Source organism: Phoenix dactylifera, unplaced genomic scaffold (genome assembly GCF_009389715.1).
Source record: "Phoenix dactylifera cultivar Barhee BC4 unplaced genomic scaffold, palm_55x_up_171113_PBpolish2nd_filt_p 000254F, whole genome shotgun sequence".
Lineage (NCBI taxonomy): Eukaryota > Viridiplantae > Streptophyta > Magnoliopsida > Arecales > Arecaceae > Phoenix > Phoenix dactylifera.
In genome coordinates this window covers 624835-648218 of record NW_024067747.1, presented here as the reverse complement: position 1 = coordinate 648218, position 23384 = coordinate 624835, and the positions used below count along the sequence as shown (strand labels likewise).

The following is a 23384-nucleotide window of genomic DNA, read 5'->3' as shown; positions in this document are numbered from 1 at the left end:
ATCCAATCCATATTTGTTCCGTTTTCGGCCTAAAGCGGATGCAGCTGCCATGAAATTATATAGTATCAAAACTCAGGACGCATCACAGCAATCAGAAACAATGTTTTTGAAATCATGTTGGTCTCCATGCATATTCTAACCACGTAGTCCACGCACCACATCGTGGTCCTTGTGATAAATCTCAAAACTTTGTAAAATAATTCAATCCATAAAAATGAACAAAAAGGTTCAGATCCACTCATAGAGATGACAGGCCGAAAAGGGTTACAGAAGCACAGCAACAACCCCAATTAACTTCATGGTTAGGGGTCAAAAAACGGGATCACAGACTCCTGCACTTGGATACATGATCTCTTTCCCACCCGACATTATATTTCCATTTGTTGAAAGATAGACATGACAGCAATTAGATGGCAAAAGAATTAGAACACGCAAATTAGGAACAAAGAACCAGGTTATCCAATCAAACACTGTACAGGTAAGGAACCATCCTGCCAAGGACCATAAACTGCCCATGATGAGACCACGCAGTGATTCATGGACAGCTCTCCTGCTTCAGTGGCCCCGCCTGAGAACTGAGAGAAACCCACCTGATGACTTTTCCTTACGACGATCCTCAGGTTCATTACCGACCTAATTAACATAATTCATAAGAAAATTCCATCGGCCCTTTTAAGGAATTGAAAGGAAAATAAAGTGTTCTTTACTGAACCTCCTTGGCCATTAGCTGGAGTATCTCCAGTATTTCTGAAAAGTCTGGCCTTTGAGCCGGGTCTTGCTGCCAGCATTTCTCGAGCAGTTCAGCAACCTTGGGATGAGTATGTTTTGGTATTGTAGGCCTCAGGCCCTGCAAAGAGTAGGGAAGGCCATCATCTTTGCAACAATGCTTAGGCAGCAGTGAAAAAGAAATACGTGAAAGTAGCAAAGCTCTGGTGCCACAAAGCTTAACAGTATACAATGATCAACTTTGAGAAATATAAAGATTCTGAAAAACCTAGTTATATGTGATCAGAAGGCCATAGCCTTTCATACAGGAATGTGGGCATGAAGACAGGTGGGGGCATACCCATGCATGTCCTATCCTTTCCTAAGCAAATATACTTTTAGGTATACTGAACATAGAAGCTGCTCTATTCTGAAATTTACAATATACAAACTATAATGTATTGTCAGTTGAAGAACACGATGGTTCAAGCTTCTATTGAATATTGATCAATCACATTAGTGAGATATAACCCACACAAATACACACACACACACACACACACACATATATATATTGACTCTATATTCAGCTTGTCAGGTTGAATGATTGTTAAGGGAAATAGTTCCTAAATCTTCTTTTCATTTCAAATTTAAATTAGTCTATAATTTCAAGCAATGCAAACTTTTACAAAGTTAAATTATAGCATAATGATAAAGTAATCCAACTGATCTCATTATCTCATTTGAGTAAGAGATCAAGAGGCATTACTATAACAGGAAGCCTCCAGGTGCCCAATATTATATTCTTTTCCTATCATAAAATCCCACATCCCCTCCTTAACTCCACACACCCCCCCCCCCCCCCCCAATCTCCCTGCAATGAGATGACTTTTTTTTTCACTTTTTAATTCTTTTTTAAAGTCAATTTATGCTTTTGCTACTTTTTAAGCCAAAGATTTAACTTGAATATTGACCATCAAATTCAAAAAGATAGCCAATTTTTGAAGTAAATTGGTGGCCTAGATCAAGCAAGTTTATAAATTATTCCATTCAGTATAGTTTCATATATAATAGAGAATTGAAAATAACTTCCATAGTAGAATAATTTCGGTTTTCTTTCAGCTTTAATATGATAAATAAATCTATAGTTTTCATACTTTCAAAATTTTATTTTTTAATTAAAATTCAACTGATTTGCAGGTTAATTGTATATTGATCAGCGTTACAATCTATGATGGTTTTAGGTTATATTTACCCCATATGCCTCTTGTTAAACCATTAAAAAGAAAATAATTAATATAAGAAAAGACAAGGTATACATGGTATAGCACATTAGCAGTGTTTTGTTTAGAAAGATATATTTTTTCTTAATAATCGCATAAGCAGATGGGCCCGCCCTCCTTGAGAATAATCCTAGCTCTGCCCCTGGAAGTGCTTAGTTAAATGTTATTCAGAAAACTGCAGATATAAGAAAATGAAGATATGTGCAGAAGCAAATGACAAACTCCTCGAGGGCAAAAAAAAAGATTGCATGGATAAAAAAATATTTTTGGCCAAAAATTTTGCGACCACTTTTTTTTTTTGCTCACCAATGCAGCAGTCAAAAGAGAATTAAATCATTTAATTGTTCAAGAGGCCACAATATCAATGCTCTTTTTTATTGTTCTATGTAAGCCTTGAAATTTTTGATGCAACTATTTAGTAAGTAACAAGAAAATCCATATCCAGCAGGGCAAAATCCACCCGCTATGTAGGTGAGGGATCATTGCATTTAACTTTATTTCAACTACCAGATATGCTTACTATACCTGTAGATTGCAAAACTATAGTAAGATAATTTACATATGATGGCTATGGTGCATATTTGCAATTTGCATAATGGTGAGGGTGATATGATGCTTACCTTTTGAACCACGCCAACTGCTGCTTGCAGTGGTGTTAGGTATTCATATGGAATCTGAGACAGCAATAAATAAGCATGCATCATCAACTTGATTGAAAAGGCTTTTCTAAAATTTATTTTAAAAAAACTTAATTGAAATGGTACTCTTGTTATAAGGACTATGAAATAATGCCATAAGCTGATATTACCTTTCCTGTGAGCAGCTCCCAAAGCACAATTCCGAAGCTAAAAACATCAGCCTTGTGATCATAGGGCTTATGTTCTATGACCTACAATGCAAAAACTATCCTTCTTAGAAACTTTCTTGGAAGGAGAGCCTAGTATTAAAGGATATTGGGTGGAGGATATCCAATAGCAAATTGCTAAAGAAATTCCAAAACACAAATAAGTCAAATTACATGAGCACCTATGAGGCTATGGCGTTTAATCATACCCATCTCAGCACAAGTTTATTATGATCTTCTATACTTCCAGAAGTAGGAATTAAGTAGCATTTATAGTAGAAGCATAATTCCTAGAAAAAGTCTGTCAGGAGCTTGAATCGTGAAATGTTCTTCAGGGTCTCCATTCAAAGAGAACATCTTGATTGTTTCGTATGTGCTTAATCAATAGAGCAAAATTTTGTTATAAGATACCAACAAAGCTCCTAGTCCTTGGTCCTAGCTTAGACTCCAGTTAACATTGCCACCATCTTAATTTATAGCCAGAGTACGCACAGTTGCTGACAGCCACTATTGCCTTCCCCATGCTTATCCTCCAAAACATTGCAAACTCTCAAACTAGTGGCAATTGCAGTCACAAAATCAACAGAGGAATTGTTTTTAATTTCCAAACATACTGTCCATCTCACCACCAACAATCTCATTATATGTAGTCAATTTTGACATTACTCTCATAGTCACCGCCTCAAAATCTACCGCCAGACCTATTCAACCCATAGGATTGTGATTTGGAAACCCTCATACCAAACTGAAACCCTAACCCTAATATATCGTTCATTTCTTTAATTAGCAAACAACTGAAATGTTATGGTGCTGGGCCGCTCCCTCTTCTCTTGACCCAGGTCATTGAGGTTAGCCAAATTGTAAATCAAGCCCTTGACCACTTAAGGCAGTCCCATGTGGGCTCCAAGTGGTCCATCACATGGACCTTTCTATAACAGGCCAACGGACTTGAATAATATGCAGCCGCAGTTGATAGCTCAATATCAGGTGATCTTCCAAGTGAAATCATCCTTCCAGTTGGGTATTTAGGACAATTGATCTGTATCACGAGAACTTCAGTTGCCTCAACAATTCCCTAAAGCAATGGCATCTGGCAAGTGCCTTCCACTGGACATCATCCAAATTCCTCTCATCCAATGGGCTTCCACACAACCTGGCAAAGTAAAGGTAAATTTCAACAGGGCAGTCAAGGCACATAGTGCTGATGCTGGGTTTTGTCATTTGGAACATGAAAGGCACACTGCTTGGTGCAGGGTCTATTCACCACCAGACCACCTTTACCTCTCTGCCATAACCTGGGAAGGTGCGAACTTTGCAATGAACCAACTGAGAACAACCAATATACGGGTACATAGAGACTTGCGGTGGTAACTTGGACATAGTGAGGTCTCCCCAATCAACGATACTTGTCCGATCTCAGCAGAGTGAGGTCATGCCCAAACTTCAGAGCCTCTAAAGTATTTAGAGGAAGGAAATCAGGTAGCCAATGTCATGGCCGACATCGCCAGTAAATCCAAGCAACCAGGAATCCAGATGGCCAACTATCCTGCTGGTGTATGGTCCCCCAGCTGATACGAATTATAAAAAATAAAAAAAAAACACACACACACAAGGGTCCAATGAGGCCTTTTCCTGAACCAATTTTGTTAACAAAGCCTAGGTTGATCTTTGTTGAGGCTGCACAAGCACCAAGTGGTTACAAACATTCAAACTAATGACGACATAACTTGCACTAACAAATCATAAATCAAATGACTCAGAGTGATGGCGGCATCAGATTGGCAGTTCCTATGATAACCATGACTAATGTGCCAAAAGAAATCAAAAATTGAAGACAGGAAGCACTATTTCTTCAAATCAGAGTGAAAGTGAATAGTATCAAACAACTAGCAAAGAAGATAATCATCTTCCTGGACAGCAAAGAGCCAATTAACATTGTCTATGTATTGATAACACTATCAAGTATCAAGTGAGTCACAGAGCAGGATCATGATAATGACCATGGACCAATGACTGGCATCAGTACTCCAAAGATAACATTAAGTGTCCAAAAGTTTATTGTGAAGCCCAGTGCAGATCTTTTCCAATTAAATAATAAATGCAGGAAAACATGAGAGGAACAATATTGTTTAAAAACCACATGAATTAAGTCAAGGCTGTCATGAATAATGCAGTAGCAAATCATGAAGAAAATTCATGGTTTCATGTTACTATCATTGGTGGAGATGCCCTACAAGTCCTCTCCTATATGCTAGTTTAATAATTGTGTATGCTAATTTTCATTTTTTTTTATGTCCAAGGACTGCCAAACCGATACCGAGACCCATACCAGTCGCGGTCGGTGCGGTTCGGTACCAAACCGGAACCGGTACGGCTAGTGCGGCACTGTGGCATTATTAGTGTGGCACTGTTGCAATAATGTCACAGTGCCCACGGTCAACTCGGTTCGAAAGCAGGTTGACTTGGTGCGAACTGGGTTTGCACCAAGCTGGCATCAAACCGGCCAGTTCCGGCGGGCCAGAGCCGAATTGAAACGGCGAACCACTACGGGCTGGAACCGAATTGAAATGGCGAACCGACCCAGTTTCGCACTGGGTCGGCTCGGTACTACTTGAACCGGGTAGTTCAACCCAGCTCAGCATACCTTGCTTATGTCGTTAGCCAACATCAGCCCTTCCAATCAATTCCTTAGGTCAGACCATGGTATAAATTACTGCTATAACTACTTGTGATCCAATTAATGCTAGACTTCAGACATATGAAGCATGTAGATACAGTAGAATTCAGATCTCAAAATCTAGCTGAACTCCTAGTTTTGGCATGAGCTGATTTCCTTGAAAACATTACAGCTACTAGGTTCTCTAGCCTCTTTCTACCCCAATTTCAGTGCTTTTTCTCGACTTATGCAAGCCTCCTGTTGGTCATCAGCCATTAAAGTCTAAGTGTATGACATTATGCGCTCTACCTTGTCCACGTATGCAATTGACATACTGCAATGGATAACCAGCTACTTAAAAGACTAACTCAAATGTTTTGCATGTACTTCATAGCCATAATTTTCAGCATAAGGCTTGGTTTTCAGGATAACATAAAGATAGAGCAAACATGCATGTGTGAGGCATCTGGGCATACACATTAATAAATCATTCTTTTGCAAAATATATTATAAAATACCAGAATTAATATATGTGTCCCAAATTTTGGAGACCACCAAGTTGCATTTTTGGATTTTGTGTCATATTGGTATGTTTGTTGTTTTGCCACTTCATTCAAAATTACTTCAATAACTTCAGATATACCATGAGTATATTTTTTTTATCAACTAGGTATCTGAAAGATGTTACAACTGAACATTACAAAGTAAAGACTAATGTCTAGTGAAAAAACATACCTCAGGTGCCATCCAACGATATGTTCCTGTTTCAGCAGTCATAACTCCAGATTGAGATTTAACACGAGCAACGCCAAAATCTGCAACCTTGACAACCTGCGCAATGATGACTTAAAGTGTAAAAAACAAATGAATCAACATAAGTCAAATGGACACAAGAAAAAGAACAGCTAGAATCTGAAGGGAAAAAAAATAATAGTGCAACAGTGAGGTTTCAAAATAGAATTATCTGAAGAACAAGGTAAACAAAGTAAAGTTGGTTTGTCCCCATTAATAAAGTCAATTATATGTCTATTTCAAAATCTTATTACGCCTTTTTCACATCCTATTATTGCATAAAAGTCTTAAGGCATCTCCATTAGTAGGCATCTTCATTCAACCACCCTAACATAATACTATTCGAGACATTCTTTTTTTCATTATATTGCATTAAAAGAACTGAGGTATTGAAAACTGTTCGCCTGGGATCAGAACATATTCTGCCTACAGTTGCGCTTGATGTTGTCATTTTTAATCCTCAACTCTAGCCATAACCTGTCGATCAATCTTATAGCACTTCTGTAACTAGCACTACCTTGAACTCCTTGCTGCATATCCATTCTTAATGGCATCAGCAGTAAACCTACAAAGGGCAATCTCAGGATCCTTCTATCTCATTTGAATCAAGGGCTAAGTTCTAGTTCGAAGAAAACATCATCAAAATGCATCAGCTCCAACATCTTAGACCTTAATGCTCCCCTTTTCTGCCCTTTCTACCCATACGTGTTGTTCAGCTTTGTTTTATATGGACCCCTTCTTAGACCTTCATCAAAATAATCCCCAGATTTTATCTGTATAGACACAGTCACCCACAAAATCTACTTTAAAGAACTTCCTCTACTATAGGTTCAACTCCTGGCCTTCCTTTAACTTCTTATTTACTCCATATGTGCATCTAGAATATTGTTTTGAACATTTGAAAACAAAAATGTCTTCTTGATATAAATGAAAAAGGTATCCATCCTGTTATATTTTCACCTTATAGCAAGGGTATTTTATCTTTTATGGACTGAAATTGCTATAGTTCTGGGTCATCATCGGGATCAACGATTGCCGAACTGTGCCAAATTGTGTACCAAGTGCCAAGTGTGGAAGTCCACTTAAGACTAGATACAACAATACCAAATTGTGTGGTATCAAGTTTGGTCATCAACCTGCATGAGCCAAGTTTGGACGCACTTGGTATATATTTTTTTTATGGTGGCAACAAGAAAACAATAAATAGTACCCGAAACACCCTTAAAGACCAATGGAAAACAATAAATAAATCAATACAACAAGAATCTTATTACCCATTAAATAAAATCATTGAAAAATTTAATTTCCTAGTAAAACTATCTAAAAAAAAATCAAACATCCACAAACAGACAAGTAACATTTCATCAAGCATCCACAAAATGACCTAATTAAGAAAATATTTTTCTATAGGTTTCCAAGAAAAACCGAATATCATGTGATGAGTTGACATACTACGAAGTACAAACAAATAACAGGTTTCACAAATGACAAATAGAGTCCAACCAAAATACCCTACAAGCACTTAGAGTGAAAAAATGGTCAATCCAAGATAAGTAATACTTAACACAGCTGAAAGAAGAAAAACCTGGAAGATTGGTCCTCAAATCATCTCAAAATTTTCTACTAAACAACCAATTGAATTTTAACTTAAACAGTCAACAAGTGCTTCCAAAAGATGAGCAGAAGTTACGAGCAAAATTTCCAGGTTATTTGAAGACTATGCACCTGTATTTAACAATATTGAACCTAGTCCGGTCAAATTTTCTTTTTTTAATTAGTCAGCGAGGACAAGCTTCTGTATTATGGAAAATTAATTGTTCAAAATATCAGATTTGATTAAAGAGCATATTAGGAATTAGAATACAAAAGTCAGATAAAGAGTATAACAAATTCAAAGTTAGTTCTTGAATTATAAACTAAAACAGGTTTTCATTTTCCATCAATATGATCCATTATAATCAAGGGAAAAAGAAAGGATAACTAAAATCCTATGAACAACTTAAAATTCTTAAAGAACTATATTATTTTGCATGGTGTCCTCTTGGCTACTGCAATTTTAAGCAAAAGAATTACATTCTTAAACAACAATGCCCTACTCTTTTAAAGATAGACTGCATTTCCAACAACTGGTCCAATGATGGGTGCAAAGGCCCAGTAACTTTTGACGGTGGAAAAAAAAGAATAAATTTGAGACTGTTTCAGCAACACCACACGGGATGCAAAAAACATATTTAATGTGTAAGTAATACAACACAGTCGAACATGAACCATGTAAACGAGAGAGTTACTAGTAGGAGTCGGGGTCCATAAGCACTTATGAGTAATAGAAGTATGAATTAGGTTTAAAGGTGTAATAAGTTGCACAAACAGGTAAGACAAGAATTAAAAGACATGCTTCGCACAAAAATGAGCTAGCAGCAACAAGGCATTCCTCTGTGCACTAAAGACTAGGCATTGCCCTAATGAATAGGTTTCAAATAACAAATTAAAGCAATTTATGAACCCCTCTCAGAGTCTGCATAATCAGTTCTAAGCCCCAAGACCACAGTTAAATAACTAAATTAAGAGAGAGAGAGATGGACAAGAAGAAAGGATAACTAACATGATCACAAAGTAGTAATGCTAAACAGGTTGTGACTTATTTACTGTATTCCATAAATAGCACTTGAAACAACACTCTCAAGAAGGGATCTCTTATAAATAGCATCAAGTCTGTCACTTTAATTTCCTAGCCAGAACTCCTACTGGAGCAGTTAAACAGGAAAATGATACACAAGATATCCAGATCAAGATGTAAAAAAAACTACTAAAGCCATGTAGCACAGGGATCTACTAAGAGCAAAGTTGATGAATACAATGGATAATAACAACTGTTACAATAGACATCTGACATATACACACACACACACATACATGCATACAGAATGTATTGTCAAATATTCAATATGATTCCACAAGATTTATTTTCGTTCAAATAAGGGATTCTAGCCAATTGAAAGGATCATCTGAACTTGAAACAACACTCTCAAGAAGTGATCTCTTATAAATAGCATCAAGTCTGTCGCTTTAATTTCCTACCCAGAACTCCTATTAGAGCACTTAAACAGGAAAATGATACACCAGATATCTAGATCAAGATGTAAAAGAAAAATACTAAAGCTATGTAGCACAGGGATCTACTAAGAGCAAAGTTGGGGAATACAACAGATAATAATAACTGTTACAATAGACATCTGACATACACACACACACACACATACATACATATGGAATTTATTGTCGAATATTCAATATGATTCCACAAGATCTATTTTCATTCAAATAAGGGATTCTAGCCAATGGAAAGGATCTTCTTATATATATATATATATATATATATATATATATAAAGAATAACCTTATGATGTTCTCCTGAATCTTGGTATGTAGAGGATATCTATAAATATCATGGTAACCCTGAATGAGGAACCAACTCAAAATGACAGCAGGATTGATATCACTAGACAACACATTATCTAAGAAATATATATGCAAAAGGAGCTAATTTAAATAAAAACATTAAAACATTTTAATCAAGTGGAATATGCATTTATAAACATGTGACAATGAAAATAATAGCTGCAGATAACTACTGACCACATTTGATGATATATTGATTTGCTCAAAGTAACTACAAAGTTTTTCAATATAAAATATTCAAAAGCACAGGTCTTTCTGACAAATTCAAACATAGCTAGCAGTTATTTATTAAATTAGGAAGATAGCTGAAAAATGCTTTAAAGAAGAACTTATAATACATTCAACCTCAATTAACCACAGTGCAACAATGATTAACTAGGAAGTGGACTCTATATGTGAGGATCTATGCAGGTGTGTCTTTAGTCCCACAATGGCTAGGCATCAACTAGATCTTATGTATTTATACAGAACTAAAGGAATCCAAATAATACCTTCTAGCTAGCCTTTTTGAGTGAGATCTTGAGTTATTACAAATGGTATTAGAGCGGACCTAATCAATGTCCCATGTGGACTAAAGGATACTGCAGCATGGGCCCATTTAGGCTAACCACGAGCCGATCTTGATATTTATAATTGGATTTGTAATATTTGTGAATGAATTTGAATGAATTTGGACCCTTAGCCTAGCGAGGATACCAAGGCTTAAACGGGAGGAGCATCTAAGAATCCGTTTGGGTATGTGTTTTGTTCTACATCGGCTATGCATAGGGTAGATCTTGAGTACTTATATTAGGTTAAAGAGTCCAAATAATACCTTCCGGCTCGCGTTTTGGGGTAAGGTCCTAGTTTGTTACAATATATAAGTGCATCTTGGTACTAAGTTCACAAATAGCATATATCTACTAACAACAGTAGGTATCAGAATAACTTGCCTCATTTTCATCCATCAGAAGATTGGCAGCCTTTAGGTCCCTGTGGATAATATTATTTTGATGCAAGTAGTTCATTCCCTTGGATATATCAATTGCTACTCTGAGCAATGCCGGAAGCTTAAAAACACCTTTCTGTTTATGAAGAAAGTCATACACACTTCCACCTGACATAAACTCTGAGAACAGTACACAAACCGAGGCAAATATCCTCAGCACCAGCAACCCACATTGTATTTCATGCATGGCAAACTATAGAGAACCAATTTTACCATCCATACCCAAAGTTCCTAAGATATTTGTACCTGTAACAATACATACGCTAGGAGGTCTGGTACATGCACCAATAAACTGCACGACATTCTTGTGGCGAACTTTTCTGCAAAAACGAGAGCAGAATGGAGGAAAAAATCAAAGAAGATCAAGAAGAAATTAGAATAATGGAAAGCATTTTTCAGAAAAGGAAAAAAAAAAAAGAAGACTGCAATGACCTAAATCCCCCAGCTAAATGCTACAAAGCAGATGCAACTTATATGCTAGCACATGACACGATATCCTATTCCCTCATGGTTCCGTGGCATCTGTTCTTTCATTATGTCCACTTATGGACATTTACTTAAACATATATTTTTTTTAAAATCATTCCATACTTATAGCATCCAGATTTTTTAAGATTTATTGAAAAACAAGAGTTTACTCGGTAAGAAGTCAGCAATAAGAGCCTTGTTTTTGACTAAATAACAAAATGTACAAGCAGGCACAAGGACAAATTCATAAGGAATTGGCAATAATAGTGTGTAAACTAATGCATAATCTCTGTGAGCTTCTTGTTTCCCAATACTTTAGAAGTCTCATTGATGCTCTTGAACATAAAGTGGCATCAAATATTGGCGCATACTTCCACATGATCTGCATGAGAGCTGCTTTAAGAGTAGAGGAGACATCACTACATAATGGAAAGAACAAATATACAAGTGAAGATATCAAGTACCTTACATGTCATGGTAGTTGTCATTGATGATGATCAGGAGTTAAAATCTCATACTGTGGTAGCTGTAATTACCAAGGAATTTGCTACCAAAACATGACCAATTATGGAAGGTAAATTTAAATTATAGCAGCGCAAAGCACAAGATATGTGAATAATTTGTTTATTTCGTATGCAGAACATGACGAAAGCACCATAATATAAATCAAGATCGAGCCAATAGCAACAGCTACTCATTCTATTATCCAAAAAAGTGGTGAGGTGGCAAATGATCCAAACTACAGCTGAACGAAAGTAGTTTTCTTCGGACAAACCTCATTATATAGACTTCCTGTGCAAATTCTCTCAGCATATCTGCATTTGTGCGCTCAGGCTTAAGTACTTTAATAGCAACATCCTGACTACAGTATGTTCCCCGGTAACTGGAAGAAGACAAGGAATTAGGAGAGGAACCATATAGAAGAGTCTACTATGTTAGTCCATTGGTATACTTACAGATCACCATATGATCCAGATGCCACTTTATTTCCAAACTTCAGCAGCCTGAAATCAATTTCCCATACATCAGTCCCATCCGTAGGTATTTGGACATGGTCAGGTAGAGACACCTCCAAAGTTTGTGCATTTTCCAGTATAGGAGACCATGACTGAGTCTTTGACCATGCTTGCTTCTGTATAAAATTTCATACATTATACTGATATTCAAGCATACCTAATGTCCCAAGAAATGAAAACCAAAGGATCAAACAAACAAAATTTCAAGGACTTGGAGTACATCAAGTGACACAAATAAGAATAAAACGAGTTCTCATTTTATTGCACAATGTTGATACGTAGAAAAGCAACTTTACTTCTTAAGCTTCCTTTTCTAGAACTTGAGATGACCATCTCAAGATTTAATAGCTCATCACTACAAAAGTTGAAAGCTACAGCATGCTGTCAAACCAAATAAAGTCAATGAAGCCATTTCCATACTATTATGACTTATGCAAACAAAAAACAATGTATATGTTACTATATAGCAGAAGATAGAGTCTTATGAACACCTCCTTTTCAATCATTGGTCTATTTACTTCCATTATAACCATTTGGCATAAAAAATCCAATCCTAGGATTTACAATCACCTATCCATTTTTAATTAACTTGATGAACTAATATCAGCTGGGAACACAGAATAAACACAAAAGCGCAGCTTCTCATCATTATAGAGAGACCAAAATAGCATAACACTAGGGCTACTTCTTGTGCCAAAAACTTGTTAGCTATAACTCAGAGCAAAATCATAAATTTGCCATCCACTCCTCAAATCACACCAAGTTGTTTTAACACATCCTCATTCCAGATGCTGATCAATTTCTACACAGGATTGCCACTAAGTGTAGACATCAACACCTTTCTTTCAGCTGGAAGGACAATATTATTAATTTCTTATAATTTATTTTTTTTCTGCTTTCTTTATTCAAAATTACATACGTAGATATGCAGGCATAGTAAAGACAAGATGAATAACTGCTTAATAAAAGACATAAAAATCAAGACCTCTAGATGAGTTTAAGTTACTATTTTTGATGATAATAAAGAAAAATAAACAAAACTACATTTTTAAATGCATTGTGTAGGATTCCCTGAAAAAAAATTATGAAAATAATTTCAAAGTATCATGACCTCATGTGCATGTATAAGTTAATTTAATGGGAACTTTCTTCAATACAGTAAAGATAATAGTTCCCAAAAGAAACATGCAATTAATATTGTGACTTGTGAGAATATCATTAGAGAATTCTGGATAAACATGGCTCAAAATTTCAGCTCATACTTTTTCACTGAAAAATAATCAGTTGATCTAATACATGACAAGAAGTTCGAGAAGTATCAGAAAAATCTTGGTTCAAAACTTAAGCTGAAATCAATGCAAATTCTGCTCACAAAGAGTTGCTCATAGATTTAAAATAAGTTGGAACTTTCCATTTGAGCCGTTTCAACTTGTTAACATTCTTCCTTCATATATGTATAAGGGCCATATTCAATCATTCACTATCACAGTGTTGCTGCAATGCACTCTACCTCATTGTTTTGATTTATCTTAGATTTCTCTCATCTTTGCTGAGCTTTCATAAATCTGAGCCTCTTCCCTTATTTATGAAACTCTTCGAGTTTCCAGTGCACGTGGCCTTGTCTTCATCAATTTTCTACCACTTCACCTTCTAATGATGCAACTCGTATGCTCCCTTCGACATACTCATTACACATCAAATCCACCATTTTTCTCTAAACTATATAGTATATCAACTCAATAATAATAATAATAATAATAATAATAATAATAATACAATACAAGACTAAAAATGTGAGAATTATTTTTCAAATCATGATCACCATTGAACTAATTCAGCAATAACGTCCCTTAGGTAGGTTCAAAGTTTACATATTGATGTGACTTACTATACTTAATTTTCATGAATTTAATTACCTAAAAATATTAAGGCCAAAAAAATGACATTTTAAGATCAAATGTACATGTTTATGCAATCCTTACAGGTGTTATAATTTTTACCTCATTCAATATGTTATATATGATGACCAATATTTTTCTCACTAACAACAGCAGTTTTTTAAAACAAAAGCTGCAGCAAAAGTAAGGAGATGAATATTAAAATGTATAATTTTTTATCTGACTCCATTACTTTGATAAATTGATGGGTACAAAAAGAAACAACAGTTGATCAGCAAGGCATTCGGTTGGCCGAAAAGGTAAAAAGGAGAAAATTACCTCAATCTTATGAATTTCCTTCTGCAATGCATCCCTAAGCTGCTCTATTTCCTAAATATTTCCAATGAACAAGTAAGAATTCTTTCAGGCTGGAATTTGATAAAATATAAGAACTGTCCCATGATGACGAATATATGAAAATATTAGCATAACAGGTCATAATGATAAACAGATCATCCACTTGCAGCCATTCTAGTACACACTCTCAAAGAAATACTCAAAAAAAATAAATAAAACCTTCAACAGCTTGCATAGCTAAAATACCGTAAAAAAGAACTTCAACACTTAGCCTATAAAAAGATGACATTACAATGGATTAATTACTAAAGACTGTGTCATTATAAAGTTTGAACTTGGAAGAGATTAAAGAATAAAGGCTGAGACGGTGTATATGTGCATGCACATGTTATTTTCATCAAGGGAATATTGGGGATGATTCCTAAAATGAGGCAATCTCAGAATGTCTTATATGGATAGCCTTCACAGGCACACCTTAGCACCATCTACACATAACTCTCAATATACAAATATTTTATATATATATATAGATATAGATATATAGTTATAATGCATGTGCAGATGCACATGGCTGCTAGATAATTTAATTAAAAAATTGATTTTAAAAAGACCTAAAAAAATAATTTCTAATATTTTTATTTTTTATTAAATTGGAATTTTCTCTTAAAGTCTATCAATGTTAGTAAACCATTTTCCATAGAAATCTATTACATCTCAAATACTTTAAGAAATCTAATTAGAGTTCTTGCAAGAAAATTTTAAAATTTTAAGAGTAATTTGATTAGGGTCAGTTTTGGAATTGAAGAATTCGGAGATTAAGCCATTTTTATACAAATTAAGGATATATAAATAAAAAATATTTTTATTTTAAAAATGTGTTGCCTTGGCTGGCCAGGTGCCCCCTTAGATAGTGCCACTAAACTGCCACCTAGATGCCTGCCTATTTTGCATCAAGTTTGCATATGGGGGCAAATCAATTTATGAATTAGTATTGCATGTTGATATGTTGATACTTTCAATTGACTTTCAACATCTTTTTTAAAATGTGGTCATATTTCGCATTCATACTATTTTTTCTTTAACATGTATCCATATATTATTAATTTTTAAATTTGTTTCTTCTGGGCCACCTTGACCTATTGGTGACCACCAACACACCTGCCAAGTGCTTAGGCACTATGCAGCCCCATGGCCTCCCATTTGCTGCCACGGTCTTTAAAACAACGATATGGGAGAAGAGAAGAATACGTTGCTTCAGCACATGAGTTAACAGGTAATGCCTAAAATTTACTGCAACCAGTATAAACACATACTCAGAGTCTTGACTCTTGGCCTGGTTGGATATGTTAGTCCCTTGCCCCAACAGTCAACATCATTAACAGTACTACAAGCCTTCCGTAATTTCAAAGAAAAAAACACAAATTTCAGGTAGCAAGACCAATAATTTGGACGAAAGTACGCGTTAATAACCACTGAACCTTATGTTCCATCTTACACAAGTGGACCCACACATGTTCCCATGGACAATGAACAGTCCTTCTGAACCAGCATATATATGCAAGTTTCATAGTATAACATTCATGCAGTCATGTGCAAAAACATCAAACATTTAAGCATGATGCACCTAGACCCAGGAAAGGGAATAACAATGTTCGCACCCAATAATTGACAGAATCTAGTAAATGCTGGAAAATTCATGGACTCCAGATTTGGTTGATGATAAAAGCTATGTCTGAAATCGTGGATAACAATTTTCTTACATTTGTCAATCTAGAACAATGGTTTAGAAATTTCAACAATTGCAAATTCCTACATACTTCTAACTTTACAAACAAAATAGTAGATTTGTCGTAAATTGAGTTGTTTTTGGATTAGAAACATGCTTAGCTTGCATGAAAAATCTTACGCAAAAATGAAGTACACCATAATAGCCTCACCATTGACTCTTAAAAACAATTATTTTGTTTCTTCTTTCACCAATTTCACTACTCAACTCTGATATTCTTCCTTAGGGTTATAGAATGACGATCAGGAAAGGCGTTATTTGATCAAATAAATGTCAAGTTCTCATTGTATTGAATTTATTTATCTGGGGGAAAACATGCAATGCCTAAATATTCATTCAAGAAAGTTCAAATAAGTTCCAGCAACCTAAGTGCAAGGAGCTGATATACATTACCTCCAACAAGTACAACTTCTTCCCACTGTATCCAAGTTACGCAACTGTCTTTACACGCAGAAACAGTTAACAGAATTATAGACTCTGATTCATCCATGAAAATGAATGAGGTTAAGGCAATTTTCATATCCTATACTTAGCATTAACAAAATTAATGACTAGGCCATTTTATTTATCTCCAAAGAGCATTTTTATCATCATCATCCGACAGAAAATAGTTGCTCCTTCTTGATCTTCTTCTTCAAACATAAAGCAACTTTTAACACTTGATGTTCTTGCCACTTTTGATAATCAAGTGAATCACAAGCATCAGATTCAATGCATAGCTAGCTGAGAGTCTGAGACAGCTTATGCTATTCTCTAATGCAGAAATTGAATAGGTCAAAATTATATACCACAAAATTATGGAATATTGGATTGTTAACAAAGTGCATTCATATAATGGATTTTAAGCAACAATAATAGTGCATGTTAGTTTTATCATTGACACAAGTATGAGAATATATTAGCAGCTTACACAATACAGATTGCCACGTCAAGATCTGAAATTTAGCATTAGGGTTTTAAGTAATACCTCATAATGCCAGCCATCAACAACAAAGACATCTAACGAGTAGCCATCATTTGTTGAAAATGCATGTGCTTCTTGGATGTTAAGGCCAACCTCAGCAAGCAATGCAGTCAACTGGAAACATAAGAATACTGGAACTTTCATTAACCAAGTTTATAAAGTAAACCAATATTAACAAAAGCTGCAACTCTTCCTTCTAGAACTCACTAATATTATTTCTTGCATAAGCACCTACTAGCCAATGGAAAATTCTGTTTCCACCAAAAAAAGAAACTTCCAGTGACATGCATTCAGAGTTTTATACAATTTTATGACAAAAACAGACAATAATTTGTACAAAATTGTATCTCATAATTTCAAAATATAAGAAATGAGAATCTAAAATGATTTTAATCGGTATACAAAAATGCATCACTAAAAACTAAAACTTTTGTATTCAAGTCAGTTGTTCATCGTTTTTGTAACAACACTTTTATAAAATCTTATAAAAGCAAAGTTTTATCCATTTTCTAGATACTGAATAATTATTTAATGCAGATTGTTCTTCAGTAGGCAATTTTAGTTCACAGATTGGAACATGTTGATGGAATTCATACAAATGGTCAAAAAATCTGTTCTCATGTCCTGCATAACTTTCACACTTCATGTTGTCAAATTACCCATGCTTGATCAATATTTGCTAATCTTATAGATTAAAATTGATGAATAGAAACTATAATCTGCTTAACAAAAAATTAGCACAAGTATGACTTTGAACAACAACAACCCACAATAATATATATCTCACACAAGCAAGCATGACCCCACATTATTCTCTTTAAAACAAATCAAAAAAATCCAAGAATTCAATTAATGTCAGCTTATCATAAACTTAGTACAGCCACCCTCCTGACATAACTAAATTCCCAGTGGACCGAGCAAATTTTTAATTTCCAAATGTATTTAGAAAAAATGATGGGGAATGGACCCTAATATGGTAAGAAATTGGTCTACCTGACTGAGAAGCTTTGGCTTGTCATCAGTTGAAAAGGTAACTTCATGCATGGGCCTGTTAAATTATCAGAAAGTGAACAAACAAAATCAGTATTTCACAGGACAAATAGATAAGATGCTCCAGGGTAAAAAACAGCTGCTTTGAAGGGGGGGAATTACTTACCCAAATGAATAGATTTGATAATCATATACAAACATACTAAAGCAGACAAAATCACACAGCCATGTAGAGCATAAATTGTAACTCTCACGTTTTTTTTTTTTGTGGGTGGAGGGGGGCGGACTGATAATATAACAAATATGCATAGTAACAACAATTTTTGAAGGATTAAAATCAGTAAACACCAGAACCATGTATATAACTCATACATGATGAAGGAACAAGCAATAAATCCATCTAATAATGACAAGGAAGACTAATATAAAATTTTTAATGGAGACAAAAGAATCATAAACAGGGTTTAGCAGAAGTGCGAGCTGCAAAACACTAACACCTCCAGAAGTTCATGGAACAAACTGCAAAGAAAAGCAAAGCTGATAAAGGATGACAAGAAGTTCATTGATATGCATGAAAGCTCAATGGAGTTGTGGTAAAACAACTAAAATAGCAAAGACAAGGAACATTATTAGTGGTATAAGAATCAAAATGATCAACATATTTATCCTATCAAGTTGGAACTGGCAATATATTCTTGTATCCTTTTCATATTAAGGGAATAATTAATTATTTGTGCAATACTATTTGAAACATGGTTCGCCGAACCAGCCGGTTTATAGCATGCCGAAATGGACCGGTCAGGGACAGGCACGATTCAACCGATTAAATCGAGACGATGTCGGATCCATTATTAAACCCCGCTCGCAATGGTTCTTCGCTCGAAACTCTCTCAAAATCCACTCCCCCTACTCAAGATGCTCGCAAACACTACTCCCTCCCAGCCGCTCGCGATGTCCCCCTCCCCCCGGTAAGTCCCTCTCTCCGGCACCACCCCGCCCCCCTTCCTCCCTCCCTCTCTCTCTCTCCCCCTCTCTCGCTCCACCCCCCCATGATGACCAAAGAGGGCTTTCGAGCCTTCTCTCGCCCGGCGTCTATCCCCCCCCCCTCTCTCTCTTTTCCTCTCTCTGGTTCTCTCTCTTTCCTTCCCTCTCTGACTCTCCCTGTGTCAATACATCCTGGAATGGTACATCCCGAAATGGCATGGTACAAACACGTACCATACCGAACCAGTCATTGTCTAGTACCCCCTCCAGTACTCGTTTGGCGAACCTTGATTACTTTCCTACAAAATCTAGCCAAGTTATTTTGGTTCTTAATGCCTCTATCCTGATCCATCAACAAAATGTAAGCAGTCCCTTGATCAGATTTCTTGAAGTTTAGTTGCATGTTGACACCATCTCAATTGGTTCTGGCCACTTTATTCTCAAATTCTGCAGGATTTCAGTTCCTCTTCAGCACACATTTCTACCGTACTCTATTAGCTTTTACAATTCAACAGTTCAACAGCTATCACCATTAATTTCTGGCAAACATTTATGTACTATGCTTCAAATAAACTTCCAGAGGATACATATACTCCACTACTTATTTCAATCAGCCAGAAATGATCTTGGTTAACCCTGGCCAGCCATCAACAGATCACCTTACAGAGTACAGCAGTAAAAATTTTAATTAGATCAACGATTCCTAGTGCACAATTAGCTGCCTGGTCAAAGACATTATGGCAATATGGCATTATGGATCAAGTCAAAGATCAAATACTTTCAAGAAAAGTGGAAAACTGAAAATTAACTTATTTTATGTTCATACTATTATCTCTTCCCTAGCACAGCAAGGTCAGCTGTGGAGCCACATAAAATGAAGCCACTGACATAGGAGGCAGCCTACGAATAACCTATAGTCCTCTGAAGTAAAAAGTTATATAACCTTTATAACATATATTGGATAGATGAAAGATACAACAGAGAATTTGATAGCAGGTTCATTTTATCCTGTTGCATACAAAAGGGCAATCTAGATCTAACAGTTGCATCATTACTTCTACAGGAAGATTCGCATTTTTGTCATACATGCAGAGGTGAAAATGAAGCACAATTTGAAAAGTGCAGTGAATATCAGAATTAAAAAACCACTGCTTTAATTAAAGCAATGGTTCTAATTACAGTCCTATGCTGATACTCTTCCATCTGCAAAACCAAGTTGACCAACCAAAAGAGTGAAGGTTCAAACAATTATCTTTCTTTAATGAGAGAAATGTGATCAAGCAATAGAAAAGAAACTTCGATGGAACTAGGCCAACCCCTGAAAACCGCTGGAGCTCTGAGCACCATATAACTAGACTGCTCCTAAATAAAGGGAGGTCTTAATCATATAAAATAAGCTAAATATTTACTAGCTGCTTGTTCAAATTGTGAATTCGAAAAAAGAAAGCTAAAAAATTTGAGCAAAGATGACAAGATATTAAGACAAGATGATTAATAGTATTTTTACCATAGTTTATGCAGGAACTGGCTAGCCTTACGAAGAATTTAAGATGATACATCGGCATCCACATGAAAGATGATTTTAGCATTATAACAAATAATAATGCAAGTTTTAAAAGTTACAGTTATTCCCAAACTACTGCTGAGTTTTCCGACATCAAAAGGATTCAAGATGTGGAAATCAAGGAAAATATGTATAAGTCACTAGCATGAAGAGGACTAGCGGGCAAGATTTACCTGGTAAAGCATGCAAAGGTGTTTGTAGCACTATCTGCATCTTGAACATATTGCTTGCTGGCTTCAAGGGCAAGTGCCTCTAGATTCGGTGATGAGCCGAAGGCTGGAGGGGGGTGGCTGCTGGGGATTGTATAATATATATGTACAAGAAATTCATTGCCGATAAATGCATCCATTAGAAGGCAAAAAAAGATGCACATAAAGGTATCTTTTTGAGAACAGAAAAATATGGAATGGTAAAACAAGTGGTAACTATACCTTTGCCTACTTAAGTAATTTGAAGTAGGTTGAGCATCTTCCTCCCCTGGTTTGTTGGAATCAAAAGAATCAGCTTGCTTACCATCAAGGACTGGAGACACCTAAATAGGAAAAAAATATGCCATCATGCAACCAACCACACATGCAAGTTAAGGAGCTCCAACATATCATGGTAACCCAAACATGATAACTAGAGCAGCAAAAACCAAATGCCAAACAAAAGCAAGGCAGTCATATCGCTATAATCATCAAATAGAAGAAATAATACTTATCTCGAAATGCTTCAAGACAATATCATCAAACAACAGTTCAAGACATTTCAAAATTGGAAGACTTTGAAGTGATCGATATAAGAACAGAGACCGCAGTTTGGAACCTGGTATTCTATTCTTGGTACAGGAGATTAAATATTTTCTATTATTCAAACAAAAAAATATTGTATTGTTATGTTCTTTTATCACTTGAGGCAATACCAGTAACAATTCCATTACTGGATCCATCAAATTGTATAGCCAGGATGCCGAGATAATAGCTTTGCAACATTTAATGATAGAAACAGAAGTTAAATTTTTGAAAAGAAAAACTTTTCACCCAATACCATAGCATAAATACAAGAAAACAAGTGGTGATAAAGCCCAAGAAATGACCATCAAGAATTGGATTAACCCATATTGACCAATTGGAGAAAGAAGCAGATTTTGACGGTCAACAAAGGGCGAGCTGGCTGGGCCTTTACCTGAACTAATCGGACCTCAAAGGCGGGCCTATTGGCAGGATCATGTGCCAGCTCCAACAATTTCTTATGCGTGAGAACATCTTCTGCCCTCTCCACATTCACATCCATCGCATAGCTGGAGGGGACAAAAACCAACACAGTAAAAATCACAAACAATTGGTGTTCAAAAACAAAAAAAAAAAAAAAAGTCCGATTCCAAGAAAAACAAAAAAAAACAAAAAAAAAGTCCGATTCCAAGAAAAACAAAAGAAACATAAAAACCGACCACTCCAATCTAACTGAATCACTACACTGACAACAGGATGGAAATAGTTCCAGCATAGGAATTCCGAAGACCATAGACCGAAACGGTTAAATTAATGGCGGCGCTTCGATAAACAATAACACTGCATGGTTTATTTGAACAAAAAGAATTAAAAAATCAAACTCTCTGACGCCAAGTCAAGGACGAGCAAGATCTCCCGGTAATCACGCGGAAGGCGAAAACTTCCAATCCTGAGTCCCAAAGAAAACAATCAAATCGACAAAAATATAGACAAAAGACAAATCTACCGTGCGGGGAGGCGATTGAAGTGGGCCCACAGATCGTCCTCAAAGGATGGCGACAGCGCCTCCGGCAGCCCGGCCTCCCTGAGGCGGCGGAGCACCTCGTTGTAGACCTCCAGCTTGTGCCGCTGCTGCTGCTGTCGCGGCTGCGCCGCCGGGGACGCGTCGGCCGCCCGACTGCCGCAGCTCTCCGTGCTTTCCCCCATCGCCACCATCCACGAAACCAGCCAGAAAAAAAAGCAAGAAAAGGAGAAGAGAAACCCAGAGAAGAAGCAATGAAAGCGATCCCTCGGTCCCTTTTGCCCCAAAGATCCCACGTGAGCCAAAGACGAGGCTTTTTATCTCTTCAAAAGAAAAAGGAAAGAAGGAGAGGGAGGGGAAGGGAGAGAGGAAGAGGAGAACCGCAGATGTATAGAGACACGAAAGGCGGCGAGGTGGAGGTGGGATTATGGGCAAGGACGAAGCAAGGGAAGCGAGAAGTTGTTAAAGAATTCAACTCTTGGATGTAGGAACTCAGCTCTTAGGAAACCCAAAACCAGTACCAAATTTGTCCGCTGTAACGATTCCTTCCGCGTTGTAATAAAGAATTGCCAAATCCATGCAATTATGCTACAAAGTAACAGGATGGAGCCTGTAGCGTTTTACCTTGATTTATTATTAGTGGATAATATTAGAAACGGGTTTATTTGAGGAGATGGTTACGTTGGAGTCTAGATGGGCTCCACTTATGAAACCCCCGCCTTGGCGCCGCGAGGTTTTGTGATCTAGCTTTGGCAAGGAAATATTAGTGACCCAAAATAAGTAATCAAGAGCAAATCTTTATTGTTTTCAAGTTTTTGATATATTAAATAAGGCAGGTCATGCGGCAGAAGAAAATTTTGATAATGGAATCACAATTTATAGTATTTTTTTGTCAATAAAAAATTGCCAATATTAGA

At 36.2% G+C, this 23384-nt stretch overlaps 1 protein-coding gene across 2 annotated transcripts; it reads right to left on the bottom strand.

Moving 5' to 3' along the window:
* Window positions 1-169: 169 nt before the first annotated feature.
* On the bottom strand, window positions 170-22958 carry LOC103701060 (serine/threonine-protein kinase STY46-like). 2 transcript variants are annotated; one of them, XM_008783008.4, is made up of 16 exons: window positions 22453-22958; window positions 21901-22015; window positions 21165-21265; window positions 20907-21026; window positions 18189-18243; window positions 17199-17309; window positions 14428-14478; window positions 12152-12327; window positions 11971-12078; window positions 10974-11047; window positions 10672-10847; window positions 6224-6319; window positions 2797-2877; window positions 2609-2662; window positions 713-847; window positions 170-633 (listed from the first exon to the last, which is right to left on the bottom strand). In XM_008783008.4, exons 1-16 carry the CDS (start codon window positions 22659-22661, stop codon window positions 556-558), a joined length of 1740 nt encoding a protein of 579 aa, XP_008781230.1. In that variant the 5' UTR covers window positions 22662-22958; the 3' UTR covers window positions 170-555. The 2 variants fall into 2 exon arrangements, with proteins under 2 accessions (XP_008781230.1, XP_008781231.1); XM_008783009.4 differs by having other exon boundaries at window positions 20907-21023; window positions 22453-22957.
* Window positions 22959-23384: the final 426 nt, after the last annotated feature.